This window comes from Sarcophilus harrisii, chromosome 1, assembly GCF_902635505.1.
Source record: "Sarcophilus harrisii chromosome 1, mSarHar1.11, whole genome shotgun sequence".
Classification (NCBI taxonomy): domain Eukaryota; kingdom Metazoa; phylum Chordata; class Mammalia; order Dasyuromorphia; family Dasyuridae; genus Sarcophilus; species Sarcophilus harrisii.
Window position 1 is genome coordinate 713,182,520 of NC_045426.1, and position 15,568 is coordinate 713,198,087.

At 58.3% G+C, this 15,568-nt stretch overlaps 2 protein-coding genes across 2 annotated transcripts in view; both read left to right on the forward strand.

The window, feature by feature from the left end:
• The first annotated feature begins 537 nt into the window (after positions 1-537).
• On the forward strand, positions 538-4,139 carry KLHL22 (kelch like family member 22). The gene is made up of 2 exons (XM_031949058.1): positions 538-2,553; positions 3,204-4,139. Exons 1-2 carry the CDS (start codon positions 2,047-2,049, stop codon positions 3,579-3,581), a joined length of 885 nt encoding a protein of 294 aa, XP_031804918.1. The 5' UTR covers positions 538-2,046; the 3' UTR covers positions 3,582-4,139.
• A 4,652-nt stretch (positions 4,140-8,791) lies between these two features.
• The window catches only part of SCARF2 (scavenger receptor class F member 2), a 30,365-nt gene continuing 23,588 nt past the window's right edge, over positions 8,792-15,568 (forward strand). Inside the window, 1 exon segment of the mRNA XM_031949059.1 lies at positions 8,792-9,225. Within this exon segment, the coding sequence (XP_031804919.1) occupies positions 8,879-9,225 (347 nt within the window). The 5' untranslated portion in view covers positions 8,792-8,878.

Here is a 15,568-nt window from a genome sequence, read left to right on the forward strand (position 1 = left end):
GTTTGTTTGTTCAGTTCTCTCTCATTTTTCCCCTCTTTGATCTGGTTTTTCTCATGCAGTGCGATAAATGTAGGAACTGCTCATGCTCAATCCATATTGGATTACTCGCTGTCTAAGGGAGAGGATGGGGGGACAAAGGGACAAAAAATTTGGAACACAAGGTTTTGCAAGGGTTGCAGGTTGACAACTACTTTTGCTTGTATTTGGAAAAATAAAAAGCTAGTACTCATTTTTTGAAGGAGTTGCTACAAATATTTCTGGACTCCAGAGATATTTTTTGAAAAGGAAAGGATCCATGTATACAAACTATATCCCGATTTTAGTTAAAGCTGTGTCATTGAGACTAGGTTGGAGCTGTGGGAGCCAGAGACTGGGCCTGAGACACACGAGCTCTGTCTGTCCCTGTTCCCTTTTCCTCTCTCGTATCTCTGCCTCTTTCTCACTTCTCTTTCTGCCTGTCTCTGTGTGTGTCTTTGTCTCTTCTGTCTCTGTCTCTATCTCTGTGTCTGTCTGTCTGTCTGTCTCTCTCTGTCTGTCTCTCTCACTTTTTGCCCGTCTCTGGCTCTCAGAATCTGACTCTCTGACCCATTGGAGGTTCACCATTTCCTTCCCCGGGGCCTTTTACAGATGAGGAACTGATGGTTAAGTACTTTCCCAGGGTGCTCCCCCTGCTCTCGGGTGCCCCCTTGTGCCCACTCCTGGTGTGGCAGGAGTCCTTCCCTGCCCTTCTTTCCCGAGAAGGGGGCCCACTGCGTGTCTGCACCCTTGGGCCACGGCCCGTGCTCTGGCAGCCCCCGGCTCCCCTCGGTCCGGCAGCTCGGCGGGGCCTGCAGAGGCCTTTCTTTGCCATGCCCCCGTGTCCACATTTCCCAGCCGGGGCTCAGAGAGGGTGGGATCCTCACTCAGTGTAACAGCTCCTGAGCGCTGGCCGGGACTCCCACCCAAGTTTCCCAGTTCCCCAGAACATGGCTCTTTTCTGTTCCTTCTCCTTGGGGAAAAGTCTGTTTTAAGACTTGAAGATTTCTGCTAATTGGAAGGGAAATGGCGGCACGTCACATACTTGATAAAATGGCCCGCGTTGCTGCCCAGCTGCCTGCCGCCCCTAAAGCCCGTGATGGTGATAGTGTGGCCCGCCGTCCTGGCCGGTGTAGACTCTGCCTTTCGGGCTCGTCTTGGAAAGGGAGGGAGGAAGAGGAGGCCTCGCGGGCCCGGGGGACCCCCTCTCACCCCACCCCTAAGGATGCTCAAAGCTGGCTGGGCCGTGAAACCCAAGGATTGGCCGGGATTCTGGGGTGGCGATTCTGGGCCGCGGGCGGCCAGTCACCTCCCAGCTCTGGCTTGGCGTGGCCGTCGCTGCCGGGCCGGCCACTACCTCCTCACACCGCGCTCTGGCTCATCCTGACCCAGAGGAACCAGGCACCGGGTGGGGTGTCCAGTCCGGACCCCCCACGCCCGCCCCCACTGTGTGGGAAGGACAGGACTCACTGGTCCAGAAGGGATTAACTACCCTGCCCTCTAGCGGCCTGCCCGGCTCACTATGGACCTTGCCCACATGGCTGGCAAGCTCTGGGCATGTGTAGAACCCCAGATTTCAGTCTGTAGTGAGAGTCGGGTGCATGAGCCTGGCCTGTGGGAAGCGCCTCGTCGGTCTTTGCTCATTGAGACCAGGGAAGGAGTCTAAGCTTCCACAGAGCGTCGAGCGTGGGTCGGCACCTTGCTGAGTGCTGGGGATCTCCCAGAGAGCTTGGGCCCAAAGGGCGACGTGCAAACAGAGCGGGCTGTGTACGGGATCCCTAGGAGACGATTCGCAGAGGGAGGCCTTCTCTGACTTGTTCCCTCTGCGAATTACTTCCCTCTCCTTTGGTCACATGCTCCCTCTGCCCTCTGAGTCCCCCGGGTGCTCCCTCTGTCTCTGTGTCCCCCAGGTGCTCCCTCTGGCTGGGGGTTGCCCTGGCAGGATCTCCCAGCAGAACGAAGTGCTCACGGTAGCCTGCCCCATGCCGAGCCTTCGTGGGTGCAGCTTCCTCTGCCCCCCGCCATTCCCTCATGAGGGAGGGGGACAAGGGTGCCCATTACCCCGAGCCCGCCCACTTCAGCTCCAAGGGTCAGAAACACAGCCGGCCGCAGATTCTGCACCTTGTCAGTCAGTGCCCCCAGAGGCGGCCAGGGCCTGGAGGACAGGGTGGGGAAGCCTCCTCTGCCCTTCTGGAGCGGGCTGGGCTGAGCCCGAAGGCTGGTCACCGCCATGCCCTCCTCCATTTCCACCCGCCACATGCCCGCCCCGCCTGTGTGACCCGGCCACCGCCCATCTCTGTGCAGGTGTATGCCCACGCGGGGGCCACCCTAGACGGGAAGATGTACATCACCTGCGGCCGGCGAGGCGAGGACTACCTGAAGGAGCTGCACCGCTATGACCCGGACGCCAACTGCTGGGAGGCGCTGGCCGACGGCCCCGTCCGGCGCGCCTGGCACGGCATGGCAACCCTGCTGGGCAAGCTCTACGTGATCGGCGGCAGCAACAATGACTCAGGCTACCGGAGAGACGTCCACCAGGTGAGAGGGCGGGGGTGGCGTGAGGGGGACCCTGAGTCGGCTCTCCCTGGCTGGGGGTCCCTGCCTTTGTGCTCAATGTGGCCCTGTCCCCCCGGGGGGCAGTGGGGGTCTGCCACCAGCCTAAAGCCAAGACAGGCATCCGACTCCAAAGTCTCATGCTGTTTATTTCCAGTTGAACAACTCGGTTGTGTGAGACATTAATCGAGCACCTACTGTATGCAGAGCCCTATGCTAGACACTTGGGGAGGTGCAGAAGCTCCATTTGGGCCCCTGTCCCATGGGATGACAAGCTGTTTCCCTCCCCTTCTCCCATCAGTTAATTGATTCTTTCATGGCACCTGATGGGGAGCCCAGTGCCCGGAGTGCCCGGCACTGTGTGGGTGTTACAGAATTGGAGGTGCCCGGTTTCTGCCCTCAGGGTTGTTAGGGAACCACGTGGGAGTCTTCAGTGAGGAGCTCTGAGGGGAAGTTGGGGAATGAGAGATGGGCAAGGTCATCAGGGCTGGGGGTCCTGCTTAGGGGCAGCCAGGAACCCCCCCTGCCCAGTGCCCACAGTCCCCCTGGGGCCACGGGCTTGGCAGCTGTGCCTGTGATCGCTAGAACCTTTCTCCCTGCCTCCCTTCACCCGACACTTGCCTGTTCCTCCGCAGGTGGTGTACTACAGCCCGAGCACCAGGCAGTGGACGGCAGTCTGCCCCCTGCCCGCCGGGCACGGGGAGCCGGGGATCGCCGTCCTCGACAATAAGATCTACGTCTTGGGGGGCCGCTCCCACAACCGAGGCAGCCGCATGAGCTATGTCCACGTCTATGACGTGGAGAAGGACTGCTGGGAGGAGGGGCCACAGCTGGAGAACGCCATCTCGGGCCTGGCGGCCTGCGTGCTCACCCTGCCCAGGTCGCTGCTCACAGACCCGGCCCGGCGCACCCCCAGCTGGCACCCCGAGCGGGGCCAGCGGGACCCTGATCTGGCCTCGGAGGTGATGAGCGTGTCTGACTGGGAGGAGTTCGACAACTCCAGCGAGGACTGAGCCTGGGGAGGGATCCCCTCCGGGATTTTAGGAGAGATGGCAGGGCCTCGGAAAGGGAGAACTGGATGCCCCACTCCGGCCCGCACCTCTGCAGGGCTCCCGCCAACGGCACGGCCACGGCACTCCAACCAGCCGGCCCCGCGAGCTCTTTGAGAAAGCGCCCCGGACTAAGGGCAAGGTGTACAAGGGAAGGGTTTTTTAAAAAGAGATTTTAAACTTTGTAACCAGAGCTTCCTCTTGCCTGTGGCTGCCAGGCTCGTGGGCAGGCTGGCGGCCTCGGGCTCAGTCACGGTCTCCGGGCAGCAGAGGCTCCGGACGGGGCGGTCAGGCGCAATCGGCAGAGCCGGGGGCCCCTTGGCCTCCTGAGGACGAGTGCTCTGACCCCGAGGGGCGGGGACCAGCATGCCCCAAGGCCCAGAGTGGGCCTCCGGAGGCAGGAGGGTTAGAACCAGTTCGGAAGAGGGAAAGGGCATGGATTGCTGGGGGGCTTTTTCAAACCATTCAGTTCACCGATGAAATAATAAAATTGTCTAGGAGGCCTTTATTGCATTCCTAGGACCCGGCCTCGATCTGCTTCTGTGCCTTTACTGGACGGTGCCGTTTCCGAGCATTAGGCCCATGTGGCAGGATGAACGGGGAGCAGGCGTTCATTGGGCTCCCCTGGCCACCCCCTGACCAGATTTCACGACCTTACCTCATAATGTCGTCTTCAGTCGAGGCCCTTTTAAGGGCTCCGACCAGTGGCCAAACTGGATTACTTTCAGCTTCCCTTTGTGAGCTGGGAGGACGCGCCATCCACGGGAACGTCTGGGGCCGAGTCTCTCCCCCCTTCTAGCCCCCAGAGGTCCCGACGTCTCCACCTTAGCTTCCCTCGCCCGCCTGAAGACTCGATTCCCAAAGTCCCCAACCCTTGTGTGAAGGATCTCTGATCCCCTGACCTGGTGACTTAGGCGGAGCAAGCTGTGTTCCTACTTTGATGTAAGAAGGAGGGACCCCGGGCACAGGGATGGCCATTCCAAGCTAACCGGGGTGAAAACGAGTGCTCTGAAATAAAAAGCAGCCGAGGTACCGTTAGCCAGTATTTATGGTTGCCAACAGGCACCTCAGAGCAGGCCATCTGACCTATAGAGTTGGCTTTTGTGACAAAAGAGGAATAAGAAACGTGACAAGCTTTGCCAAGTGCCTGCTCTGCAAGTGATGCCTTTTGTAAGCAGAAACCTTCTTGGGAAAGAGGAACTTGTGATCTGTAGCGAGCAGTCACCCTGCCACCTTCCAGCTGCTAGCCTGAGAAGATCCTATTATTCTGTTATTCTCTAGCTCAAGAAAAAGGGGGCTTGCCCCCTGACTTTAGTCACCCCCAACCAATTGCTCGAAAGGGAAACATGGCCTTTAAAGGAGCTAAAATCCTAAGATTATTTTATTTTTTTTAAAACAACTTTATTTTTCCAAATACATGCAAAGGTAGTTTTCAACATTCACCCTTGCAAAACCTTGTATTTCAATTTTTTCTTCCTCCCTACTCCCCTAGACAACAAATAATTAAACCTGTGCAGTTATTCTAAACATATTTTCACAATGATCATGCTGCGCAAGAAAAGTCAGATGAAAAAGGAAAGGAAAAAGAAACACGAGAAAGGAAAAAGAAGCAACCAGCAACGAAAAAGGGGGAAATACTATGTTGTGATCCACACAGTCACCATAGTTCTCTCTCTGGGTGCAGCTGACTCCATCCCAAGTCTGTTGGACCCGGCCTGAATCACCTCGATGTTGAAAAGAGCCACGTCAGATGGTTTTATTTCTGCAAAGATCGTCTATCTCACTCTAAAGTATCTGTTACTGCTATAGTCCTATCAAAGATTAGAAAATTATCCTCAGTCAATCTGTATATAACCTAGATTTAAGAGAATCGTAGTTCTTGTTCAGGAGTCTGGTTTAGCCGTTAGGACCAGCTTTGCCTAAAGAAATCTCAACCCTGCAATCAAATCAAAAAGAAATCAAAGTAAGCAATACCTATTGGGAGGATACCAACATCCATGCGGTGGAAATTCCTTGCGAGTGACCCTTCACAATAACTGGCCGGACCCTTCATGGTCACTTTCCTAGGATCTCACCATCTGATTTCCTTCTTGACTAATGAGGAGGCATTCTCTCCCCCAAGCCAAGTAGGAAACAAAATTGCCCCACTAGTATTTTTTAAAAGGAACTTTTCAAAAACCAAGGTCCGCGCCCCATTGGGTCAGCCTTGAGTCGTTCTCTTCTCATCCTCCCATGGGCAGTGGGACCATGGCCCGTTCTGGTATGGAGGAGGATGTCCTGGGAGGTGCTGTTTTTCCTAACACCCATGTTTGTGGGGCAAGGATAAAAGTTACCCGGAGTGTGATCTTTGTTTGGATGTGAACCAGTCAACAAGTTCCACAGAGTGGATCCTAGTGCAAGACCATTGGGAGGCACAGGTCCCGCCGATCCCTTACCAGCATGTTGCTGGGGCTCGAGGTGATCAGGGAAGACTTCCTGGAGAAGGTGGTCCTTGGATTGGTGTGTGTGAAGAGATGGGGGACAAGAACGAGGCACAGAACCCAGGGCTTAAGGCTGGCCCATCCAGCTCCCTCCTTGGACAGATCTCTACCGAGCTGGAGTGTCTCGTCCAGCTCTTAATTGTCCTAGTTAATAAGGATGTGATAGGAAAAACCCTGAGCTCCTCTGATCCTAAGAGGAGCGGGGGGTGGGGGTGGGGGGGGGGGAGGGAAGAGACTGCTGCAGAACTAGCATCTGTGTGCTTTCAGGTTTGCAAAGCACTTAACTCCAGTGACTGGGAGAGTGAAGCAAGGCATCCTTAATGCTCTGTCTGCTGCCCCAGACACTTGCAGTGGAGCCTTCCCAGCTCATATTGATCTGATCAGCCACAGTGGGACTCTGACCTAGTGATGCCGTTTTGGTCCTCTTCAAAAACAAAGGAGGTCGACTCTGGTATTCCATCCTTACCCCCGTTTTATGGATGGGGAAACTGAGGCTGAGAGCCTGTGATTTGTCCAAGGTGACAGTTCTGAGGCAAGCCGATGTGAAATCCATGTTGACATTCAGATGTTTCTGTGCTGGGAGGGAATATATATATATGTAATGGATGGGGATGAGGGGCGAAGGAGAGTACATTTGTGTAAAGGTGAGGGTAGGTTAGGGATCCGTATTGTCATCGGAGCCGGGTTCTAGTTTGCTTTGTCGCTACAGACAAGTTTCGTAGTACCCCCGTCCCCCTTCTGAGCTGAATGAAACTGGAGGTTAGCCCAAGGTCTCCTGAAGCCCTGAATCCAGTCAGAAGTCCTGTATCGGGAATCTGATGTTCTTGCTTAGTATTCCTGTCAGCACAAAAGATCAAAGAGAACTCCTAAAATTCATTGAGGGCAGCAACAACTAACTGCCCACTCCCTTCCCCCAATTCCCCATTTCCCCCATCCCAGTCAAGCCCTCATGTCTTAGGACCCCATGTCTTCCCTCAGACTTTGATGCTTCTACCCAAGGGGCTCACTGGACATGCTTCACATCCTGGCCCCAAGATGGCCTTTGAGACCATAGACAACATCCCCTCCTTTGCCTGTCGAAAGGCATCGGACTGGATGAGCAGTTCTTAATAAGCCTGGGAAGAGATGGCAAGAACTTGGGAGGGGATCTACATTTTCGTTCACTTCTAAAATTTAGCACTTCCTTCCATTGTGGATATGGGCAGCGAACATTCTGAGAAGGGGGCTGTGACCCAAAAGAAGAAAAGGGTCGCACAGATCCCTTCCTATTCTAAAGCTAAATCTCGGGATCTGGTCCCACAAGACATTGCTTGGTCCCTGGTGCTTTCCATTTCCCCTCTTTCTTCTCTAGCACTAGTGATCGGCCATGTTTCCACCTGACGCGGATCTTGGACTTGGATACTTGGAGGATCCAGATTTCATCGTCGTGGGCAGCGCCTTTCCGAAGCATACGTTCCTTCTGACATTTCTTCCTGCCATATTCGTTTCTGGTTAATTCTTAAGTCACCCTAAGTAGTACAGCTGAGTGGCCCATTCACGGCTAGAAGGGAGGAAACCGGACTCTGAGGTGCTAGGAAAGGCTGACCCCTTTGAAGGACTTATTGGGAAGTCACTGCAGGAACCCTAGAAGTAATTTCAACCACATGGATGTGAGCATCTTGGAAAGGAGGCTCCAGGAGGCTCCAGGTTGAGAGCGAGAAACCCAGATCTTGGAACGTTTTGTTCAGTCCATAGTCAAGAGGAAAACGGGATCCAAAGGTGGGGTCGGTTCCCCCAGGTTTTCCCTACCAGACGAGGCCTCCGGATCGATGTGACTCCCTGGTTGAAGTCAGAAATTCTTTGGGTGCAAGGCATCCGAAGGGTGCAGGGGAGGCAGTGTCGCTGGGGCTGCTCCCCAAGCCCCCGAAGATGAGGAAGGGAATGATCAGAAGCACTTTGGATGGCATTTGTCCTTCTGAGAAAGGCAGGGTGCACCAGGCTGCCTGCGTCCTGGACCTTGGGTCTTCGGGGCCCTAATAAAATACTTTTTTGGTCATTAAATTAAATTAAAATTAAATGTAAAAAGTGACAGGATTGGAAGGAACCTTGGAGGACCTGGACACCGACCCTCTCATTTTACAGAAGGGGAAGGGAGGGAGGGCTGGACAAGGTCACCGACCTCACTTTCCCCTCCAGAGCCTTCAGGGTCCAGTGGCCAGACATAGATCAAGATACAGATGGGGAAACTGGGTCCAGTTAGTAAATGCGTGACACGAGACTGTTCCAGGGCAGAGGAAAGTGGAGGGTGAGAGGGAGCCGGTGACGGCGGGCGGTGTCCTCTGCCTCATTCCCTCCCCGCGGGAAGACCCCCTTCCTTTCCTCGAGGTCCCCAGCAGAACCTCCCCCTGGCCCTGGCGCGGTCCCTTTCATTAGTCATCCCAGTGAGGGGGGGGGGGCTACCACTAGGGAGGAAGAATGTTGGGGCTGAGGACGGGGGAAGGAATTGGGGAGATGAGAAGGGGAGGGAGGGATGAAGCGAGAGCTGAGAGGGGTACCAGAGCAGGCTCATTTGTGCTCAGCATACAGCGGGCGCGCAATAAGTACTCACTGGATCGGATGGGGGGCAGGACGGGGTGGGGGGGTGGGGGCAGCGGAGTTGGGGATGGAGGCAGGCTAGGGGAGGGGGCCGGGGCGGAGGGCCTGGCGAGTCCCGAGGCTGGCGGGGCAGGGCCGCCGCGAGGGTGGGGTTTGGGCGGCGCTACGCGGAGGCGGCCCGAGGCTGGCCCGGGATCAGGGGAGCCGATGTGGAATTTCCTGCCGGGCCCGGCCCCCTCCCCTCTCCCCTCCTCCCCTGCCCGCCCCGCCGGGCCTCGCCTCTCGCCTCTCGGCCCCGGGCTCCCCCTGCACTCGGCTTCCGGCCGCGCTCCCTGCAGCCGCTCTGCGCCCCGCGCCCCCCCCCTCCCCCGGCCCGGCATGGGGGGCCCCGGGGCTCGCGCCGGCCGCGCGCCGCGGCCGTGGCCCCTGCCGCCGTCGCCGCCTGCCCTGGTGCTCCTGCCGCCGCTGCTGCTGCTGCTGCTGCCGCTGCCGCCTCCGCTGCGAGCCGCCCCGGAGCTGAGCCCGCGGGGACGCAATGTGTGCCGGGCGCCCGGGTAGGACTGAGCCCCGCTGCGCGCGCCGGGGGGCGCCGGGGAGAGGCGGGATGGAGCCCCGGGGGAGGGCGGCGGGGAGAGGGGATGGAGGCCCCCGGGGCGGCCGCGGGGAGAGGGGATGGAGGCCCCCGGGAAGAAGCGGGATGGAGGCCCCGGGGCGGCCGCGGGAAGAAGCGGGATGGAGGCCCCGGGGTGACGGCGGGGAGGGGGCCGGCCGGCCCTCCGGAGGGTCCGAGCCGCGGCCGGCGGGCGCGGAGGGGCCGGGAGGGCGCGCTAGGGAATGGAATCCGCTAGCAGGAGGCCAGGCTGGGGAGCGCGGTTTGGCGGCGGCTGCGGTGGGGGGGAGGGGAGACACCGGGCTGGGGAATGGGGCCGCGAGACGGGGGGAACCGCTGGGGGTGGGGATGGGGAGGCCCGAAGGGGGAGCGGGCCCGGGGCTGCGGAAAATGCGGCACGGGGCCTGGCCGGGGGGGAGACTCCGGAGAGGGGGGAGCTGGGACTGGCAGCCGGGGGGCGGGGGGCTGATGGGGGTGAGAGTGTGTGCGTGCAAATGTGTGTGCGCGCGCTCGAGAGTGTGTGTGTGTGTGTGTGTGTGTGTGTGAGCGCGCGTGTGCGTGTGGTGGGGGGAGGCCGGGCGGGGGCCGCGCGGCGGGGGCAGACAGGCCTGGGGAGCGAGGCCCGTTTCGGGGCTCGGAGGCCGGGATAGCGGAGGAGGGAGGCCGGCAAGAGCGGAGCCTGAGGAGGGGCGGGACGCGGGCTCGCGGGAGGGGCGGGTGCCGGGACGTCGGGTTCTGACATTTGAGGACAAAGGTGGAAGGAGCCCGGGCCTGGTCAGCGCGGAGCAAGGGGCCCCGACGGGGCGGCGAGCGGGAGAGGGGGCGCCCGGGGCCCGGCCCCTCCCCCGGCTCCCGGAGCCGCCGGGCAGTGAGATCGATGTTGTCCGTCAGAGGCTTGTGCACACCCGCGTTCCGTGGAGATGGCGGGAGCGCGCGGGCCGTGGGCAGGCGGGCAGCAGCGTTTTCCTGCCCCATCTCCCCCCAGGGTCCGCAGGCCCGTCCCCTTGCCCAGGTGGCTTCCCCAGTCCCCCCACAAAGCCCTCTTCTCCTGCCTCCCTCCCTGCCGCAGAGCCCTCCCCCATCGAGGCCCCCTGGAGTTCTGCGACGGCTCTCCCCCTTTTTGTTCGGTGGAGGCAGCGGCCAGCCAGTACGAGCTGTGCCATCTGCTCCCCATCCAGCCCGCCCCTCACGGACCAGGACTGCAGACTGCTGGGGAGGGGCCTGAGGCACACGCTCCCCCCACCCCCATCCCACCCAGAGAGCCCAGCCCACCCTTCGGGCAGCCAGCATCCCCTCCCGGGCTGGCTGCCCACCCTGGGAGGCACGTGTGGGGCCGAGTTCTTGGGGGCCCCGAGGTCTGCGCCCCCCTTCCCTTTATTCAGTTCCTCTTCCTCAGCTTCCTCTTCCCTCAGCTTCTTCCCCTTGAATCATAGGTGATCTCAGGCTCCTCTTCTGCCCCCCTTCATTATAAGGCAGCTCCAGGGCCTTGGCAGGCTTTGGGGGTGCCCACTCGGCCCGCCCAGAAACTTCCCAGAGCCAGGTTTGCTACTGCCTTGCTGTGTGACTTGGGCAGTGACTGCCTCTCCCTGGGCTTCCCTTCCCCATCCCTCCCGGAGACCTGGGGGATTTCCCTTCCCTTGTGTGACCCTCCTCTCCTCCGGGTTCTCACACTCCAGCTTGATGTCCTCCCTGGCACCGGGGACTCTGGAAGTGGCCCAGAGGCTCCGAGTAGCAGGGGGTGGGGGGGTGGGGTTTGCTTTTTGAATCTCAGCCCTTCCTCTTTTACCCTTGTGACCTTGAGCGAGCCAGCCCTCCTCTGTGAACCTCGGCCTCCCTTCTCCATCAGCGGAAGGACTTGGGCTCAATGCTAGCGGGGGGAACTTTCGGGGCTCCCTGCGGTCAGAAGCCATGTTCACGATGTCCCAAAGACCTCTGGATTCCAGACAAATCTCAGCGGACGTCACCCACATAACGAAGGCTTTTTTGGGGGGGGGCGCAAGCGGTTTACTAACTTCTAGGAGTGTAAGTGGGTCCTGAAAGCGACAAGTTTGATCTAAGAAGGTCATTCACGACTGGCTTTCGCTCGGTCCTTGGGAACAGGGTCAGGGAGAGAAGCAGGTGACCCCGGGGTCAGCAGAACCCGGCCCACCTGCAGGTAGCAGCCTCTGGGAAGGGGCCCCTTTCTGTCTCTGCTTCTGCCTTTCCTTGGTTCCTAAGGCGTAGAGACGAGCAGAAAGAACCAGGACTAAGGGGGCGGCGGGTGCTGAGACCTCCGCTCCAGCCCCCAGGGATTCCCGTCCCGGCCAGAGCCTCTTCCGCCTCCTTCATTGACTTTGGACCGCTTTTTTCTCTCTGAGCCGCAATCGGAGAATGGCAAGAACTCCCAGCGGTGCTTTGAGGGTTAACAAAGGGCTCTCTTTCCAAGTATTTTTTTCCAGCCTATCCCCAGCTCTTCCAGAAGGGACCGTTGCCTCCCTTAGCGTAGATTAAAAGGTTCTTAACATTTTTTTTCCGTGTGTCATAGAGCCCTTTGGCAGGGTGGTGGTGAAGCCACAGAGCTTAGTCCTAGCACATAGTAGGTGCTTAAGGAAAGCTAAACGACTGAGCCTGGGATCCCTTCTCAGGATAATTAGTAAATAGAGAAAATAGAGAGAGATGTAAAGGAAATGCAATTGTCTATCGCCGTGTTTCCATATGGAAGAGTCCACACACAAGTTCACAGGCCCCTGGTTAGGAAACTGGTCCAGATTAAAATCTCTCTGTGTTCATTATTATTCTCATTGAAGTAGCTGGCCGGCTGGCTGGAGGCTGGTCTCGGGAGCTCGGACCCGAGAAGCCCGAGGACTCTCTCCAGCCCAGCTTTGCTCCTGCAGACCAGCTCTGTGGTCAGCAGAACCGGCAGCCATGGGGGGTTGGAGTGGGAGAGAGGCCGGTTTCCCCTCCTATGTGATGGATGAAGGATGGGATGGGTCAGGCAGACTCAAGTTCCAGTGCAGCCAAACTGCCTATTCCGGTACAATGTCACTGAGACTTTCTGGGCCTCTTCTTCTTCTTCTTTTTTTAAAAATCCTTAGTTTGTAGAGTTGTTGCAAAACTCTAGTGAGACGTGAAGAACTTGGCAAAGAGATAGACCAATACTGTTGAGGGGAGACCAGACTCTCCAGAGAGGAGGGATGCTCCGAGTCGGGCTCTTAGCCACAATTGGCCAGGAACCCTCCTATAGCACCCCTGGCCAGCGAGTGTCCGGGCTCTGTTTCAAGACCAGGGTTAGCTCCCTGAAAGCAAGAGGACATAGGTAGAGGCTGGACAGCTATATAGAAGCTGCTGTGTATATATGCCCAGGAACTCGGGTGGTCAGTGAGGGCCCCCTGCCTGGCCGGAGTGGGGAGGACCGAGATGGGATCTTGAATTCAGTAAAGTTCAGTTCAGTCAGCATTTCTTAAGCACCTACTGTATGCAGGTTAGCAGGGACAAAGACAAAGGTGAAAAAAGTCCTGTGTTTCCCTACAGCGTGTGCGTGATTAAGGGCCAAGGGGAGAGAGGCAGAGTGTGGAATAGGGACAGATTGAGGATGTCAGAAAGTCGGGTCTGCGCTTGGGCTCCCGTGAGCTGGACACGAACAGAGGAAGGATGTAGCAAAAGTGAAGTTTCCTCTGCCCACCCACCCATCCCTCTCTCCCTCCTTCCAGCCATTTTTTCACCTAAGTCTTTATAGACTTCCTCTTGGTGCTATGAGAGACAAGGGGCCATGTCCCCCAAGAGCCCACCCAGGGGTGCCCCAAGAGAAGGGGGTGGGAGGGGGACTCAGAGAGGCTCCCAGACTCTGAGGGAGTGCAGCTGTAGAGGGGGACGTTGGGGAAGGAACCTGGAGCAGTACTGAGGCAGGAAGGTCACCCCACAAATTACAGCTCCCTTGTTTGTGGCTCTTTATGGATTACATTTCAAAGGGCATTGAGCCCCCCATGTGAGCAAGGCTGTAGGCACGTCCCGAAGGCCCCCAAGTCTGGCAGCGTGAGGAGGGTCCCCCGAGGGGACAGGAAGGAGGAGCACGTTTACGGAGCCCCAGGAGGGCAGGGGACCACATGGGGCTAGTCCGAGCCGGACCCTGTCCCCGATGCTGGATGAGCCCCCCTAGCAAGGGGCGCCCGCCATCTCCTGAGGTAGCCCTTCCCTGTGCACTCTGCTTTCATCACCGCAAGCCCCTGCCAGTTTCTCTCAAAGTTCTGCCTTTGGGCCAAACTGACAATGTTAGTTTTACCTTCCCGAGACGTCCCTTTGGATAGCGGAAGACAGCTATAGCCCTCCCCCTCCCCCGGTCTTTTCCCAGTGGATAGAGTGTTGGACTTGCAGGAAAAGTTGCCTCTAACCAGACCTGTACCCCTTGGAAAGCCATATAATCGCTCTCAGCCTCAGTTTTCTCATCTGTAAAACGGGGTAATACTAGTGCCTATGTCCCAGGACTGCTTCGTAGCCCTTTGCCAGCCTTGAAATGCTCTGGGGACATGGGCTGTCACCATGCTCTTCTTCAGGCGGAATGCCCCCGTCCCTTTGGCCAATACTTCTAGGACTGGGCCCCCCTTCGCCATCTTGGCGCCCTCCTATAAAAGCTCTAGCTTATCTAGATTTTTCCTAAACTCTGGTTCCCAGAACAGAGCACCACGTCCCAGATGTGGTCTGACCAGGGCAGATGATGGTGATGATGGGGGACCCAGGGTTTGCTAGGCATCGCGCCAAGAGCTTTATAAACATCACCTTATTGGCTCTTGCCACCGATTCCCATTTTACAGATGAGGAGACTGAGGTAAACAGTGACTTGCCCAGGATCACACAGTTAGGACGTGTTGGAGCCGCAGGCACGCGTCCCCATCCGGTGTGTCGGGCTAATTCTGTGTCCTAATGCTGGCATCCGGGACTTGCCTGTTCTGACCCTCTGGGAAAAGGGCATGGGCTTTGTCTGGCAGGACCTGCCCCTGACAAAGCCCTGCTGGCTGGCCCCCTCCCCGCTTCCCTTTCCATCTCCTCCCCAGCCATTTCTCTGGTGATTCACTCCAGAGTTTTCCCAGGAATTAGTCATTGGGGCAGAAGGGACAGCCTGGGGATCCCAGGGAGCTGGCAGTGGAACCCCTGGGGTGGGGAATGCGGGAGGGCAGAGAAGGGTGTTAAGTAGGGCTCCCTGGTCACTCGGGGCCGGAGGGCACCAGGGCTTAATTCGTTCATCTCCAAACGGATGCGAAGCAATGATCGAGGGCTACCGAGAGAGGCAAAAATGAAGCACCTGCTCCTCAGCTGGCTCCCACTGTCCTAAAGGCCAGGCCAGGGAGAGGCAAGAAGGGGCGAGGCTTCCGAGCAGGGACCCCCTCAGCCCGGCATCTCGGGAAGGATTGCCCGCCGTCTGGGGAGGGGGTGAGGGAAGGAGGGGAAATCTGAAACACGAGGCTGTGCAAGGGTCCGGGTGGAAAATTGTCCGTGTGTGTACCCTGAAAATAAAAAGCTTCAAAAAAGGGAGGTTATGTCAGCACCAGGAGGTGGGAGACCGAGGCAGAAGACCGGGTAGGAGGCCAGCGTGGCGGTTTAAGGGTGCTAATGTGCCCGGTGCCCGTCCCGCAGAGACCATGTGGCCCTTTGGCTTTCCATTCAGACACTTCACACTTCCTGGCTGTGTGACCCTGGGCAAGTCACTTAACCCCGATTTCCTCAGGGAAGAAAAGTAGTTTAGGCTGTTCTGCTTAGACCAAGAGGTCTGGATTGGGAGGTTTCAATGAGGGATGGCGGCCAACTGCCAGAAAAAAAAATAAGTCCTGAAGTTGCCACCAATGGGAGGTAGGTTCCCAGCAGCACGGGTTACCTGGAGAGGGGAAGGAGTAGCCCCCTGGGGAGGGGCAGGGGAGGCTCAGAGAGTTCTTGCTGGGCAGCCTTGATGGCCTCAGGTTTTATTTCCGCTGATCCATCCCCAGGCCCGTGACCACAGGGGCAGAAAGTCTCGGAGGCCTGTGGGAAGCTGCTTCCCTTGGCTCCCTCCGTTCCCCTGTCACGCCCTTGCACACAGTAGGGGGGTTGCTGTCCAGGTTGGAGGTGCTGAAAACCACGTGGGCAGCGGGAGTTGAGATGGCGGGAAGTTAGAGTGCGGAAAGGGAGATCAGGGAAGAGGCAACGTGTGGCCGGGGGGCCGGGAAGGGCCCGGGAGCGCAGGGGTTTGGGGGCGCCCGTCAGCGAAGGCCCCCGGCTCTCCCAGCAGTCAGGGGCTGGGCCGGGGAGTCAGGCGGAGAGTCCCCGGGGGGACAGGGGGC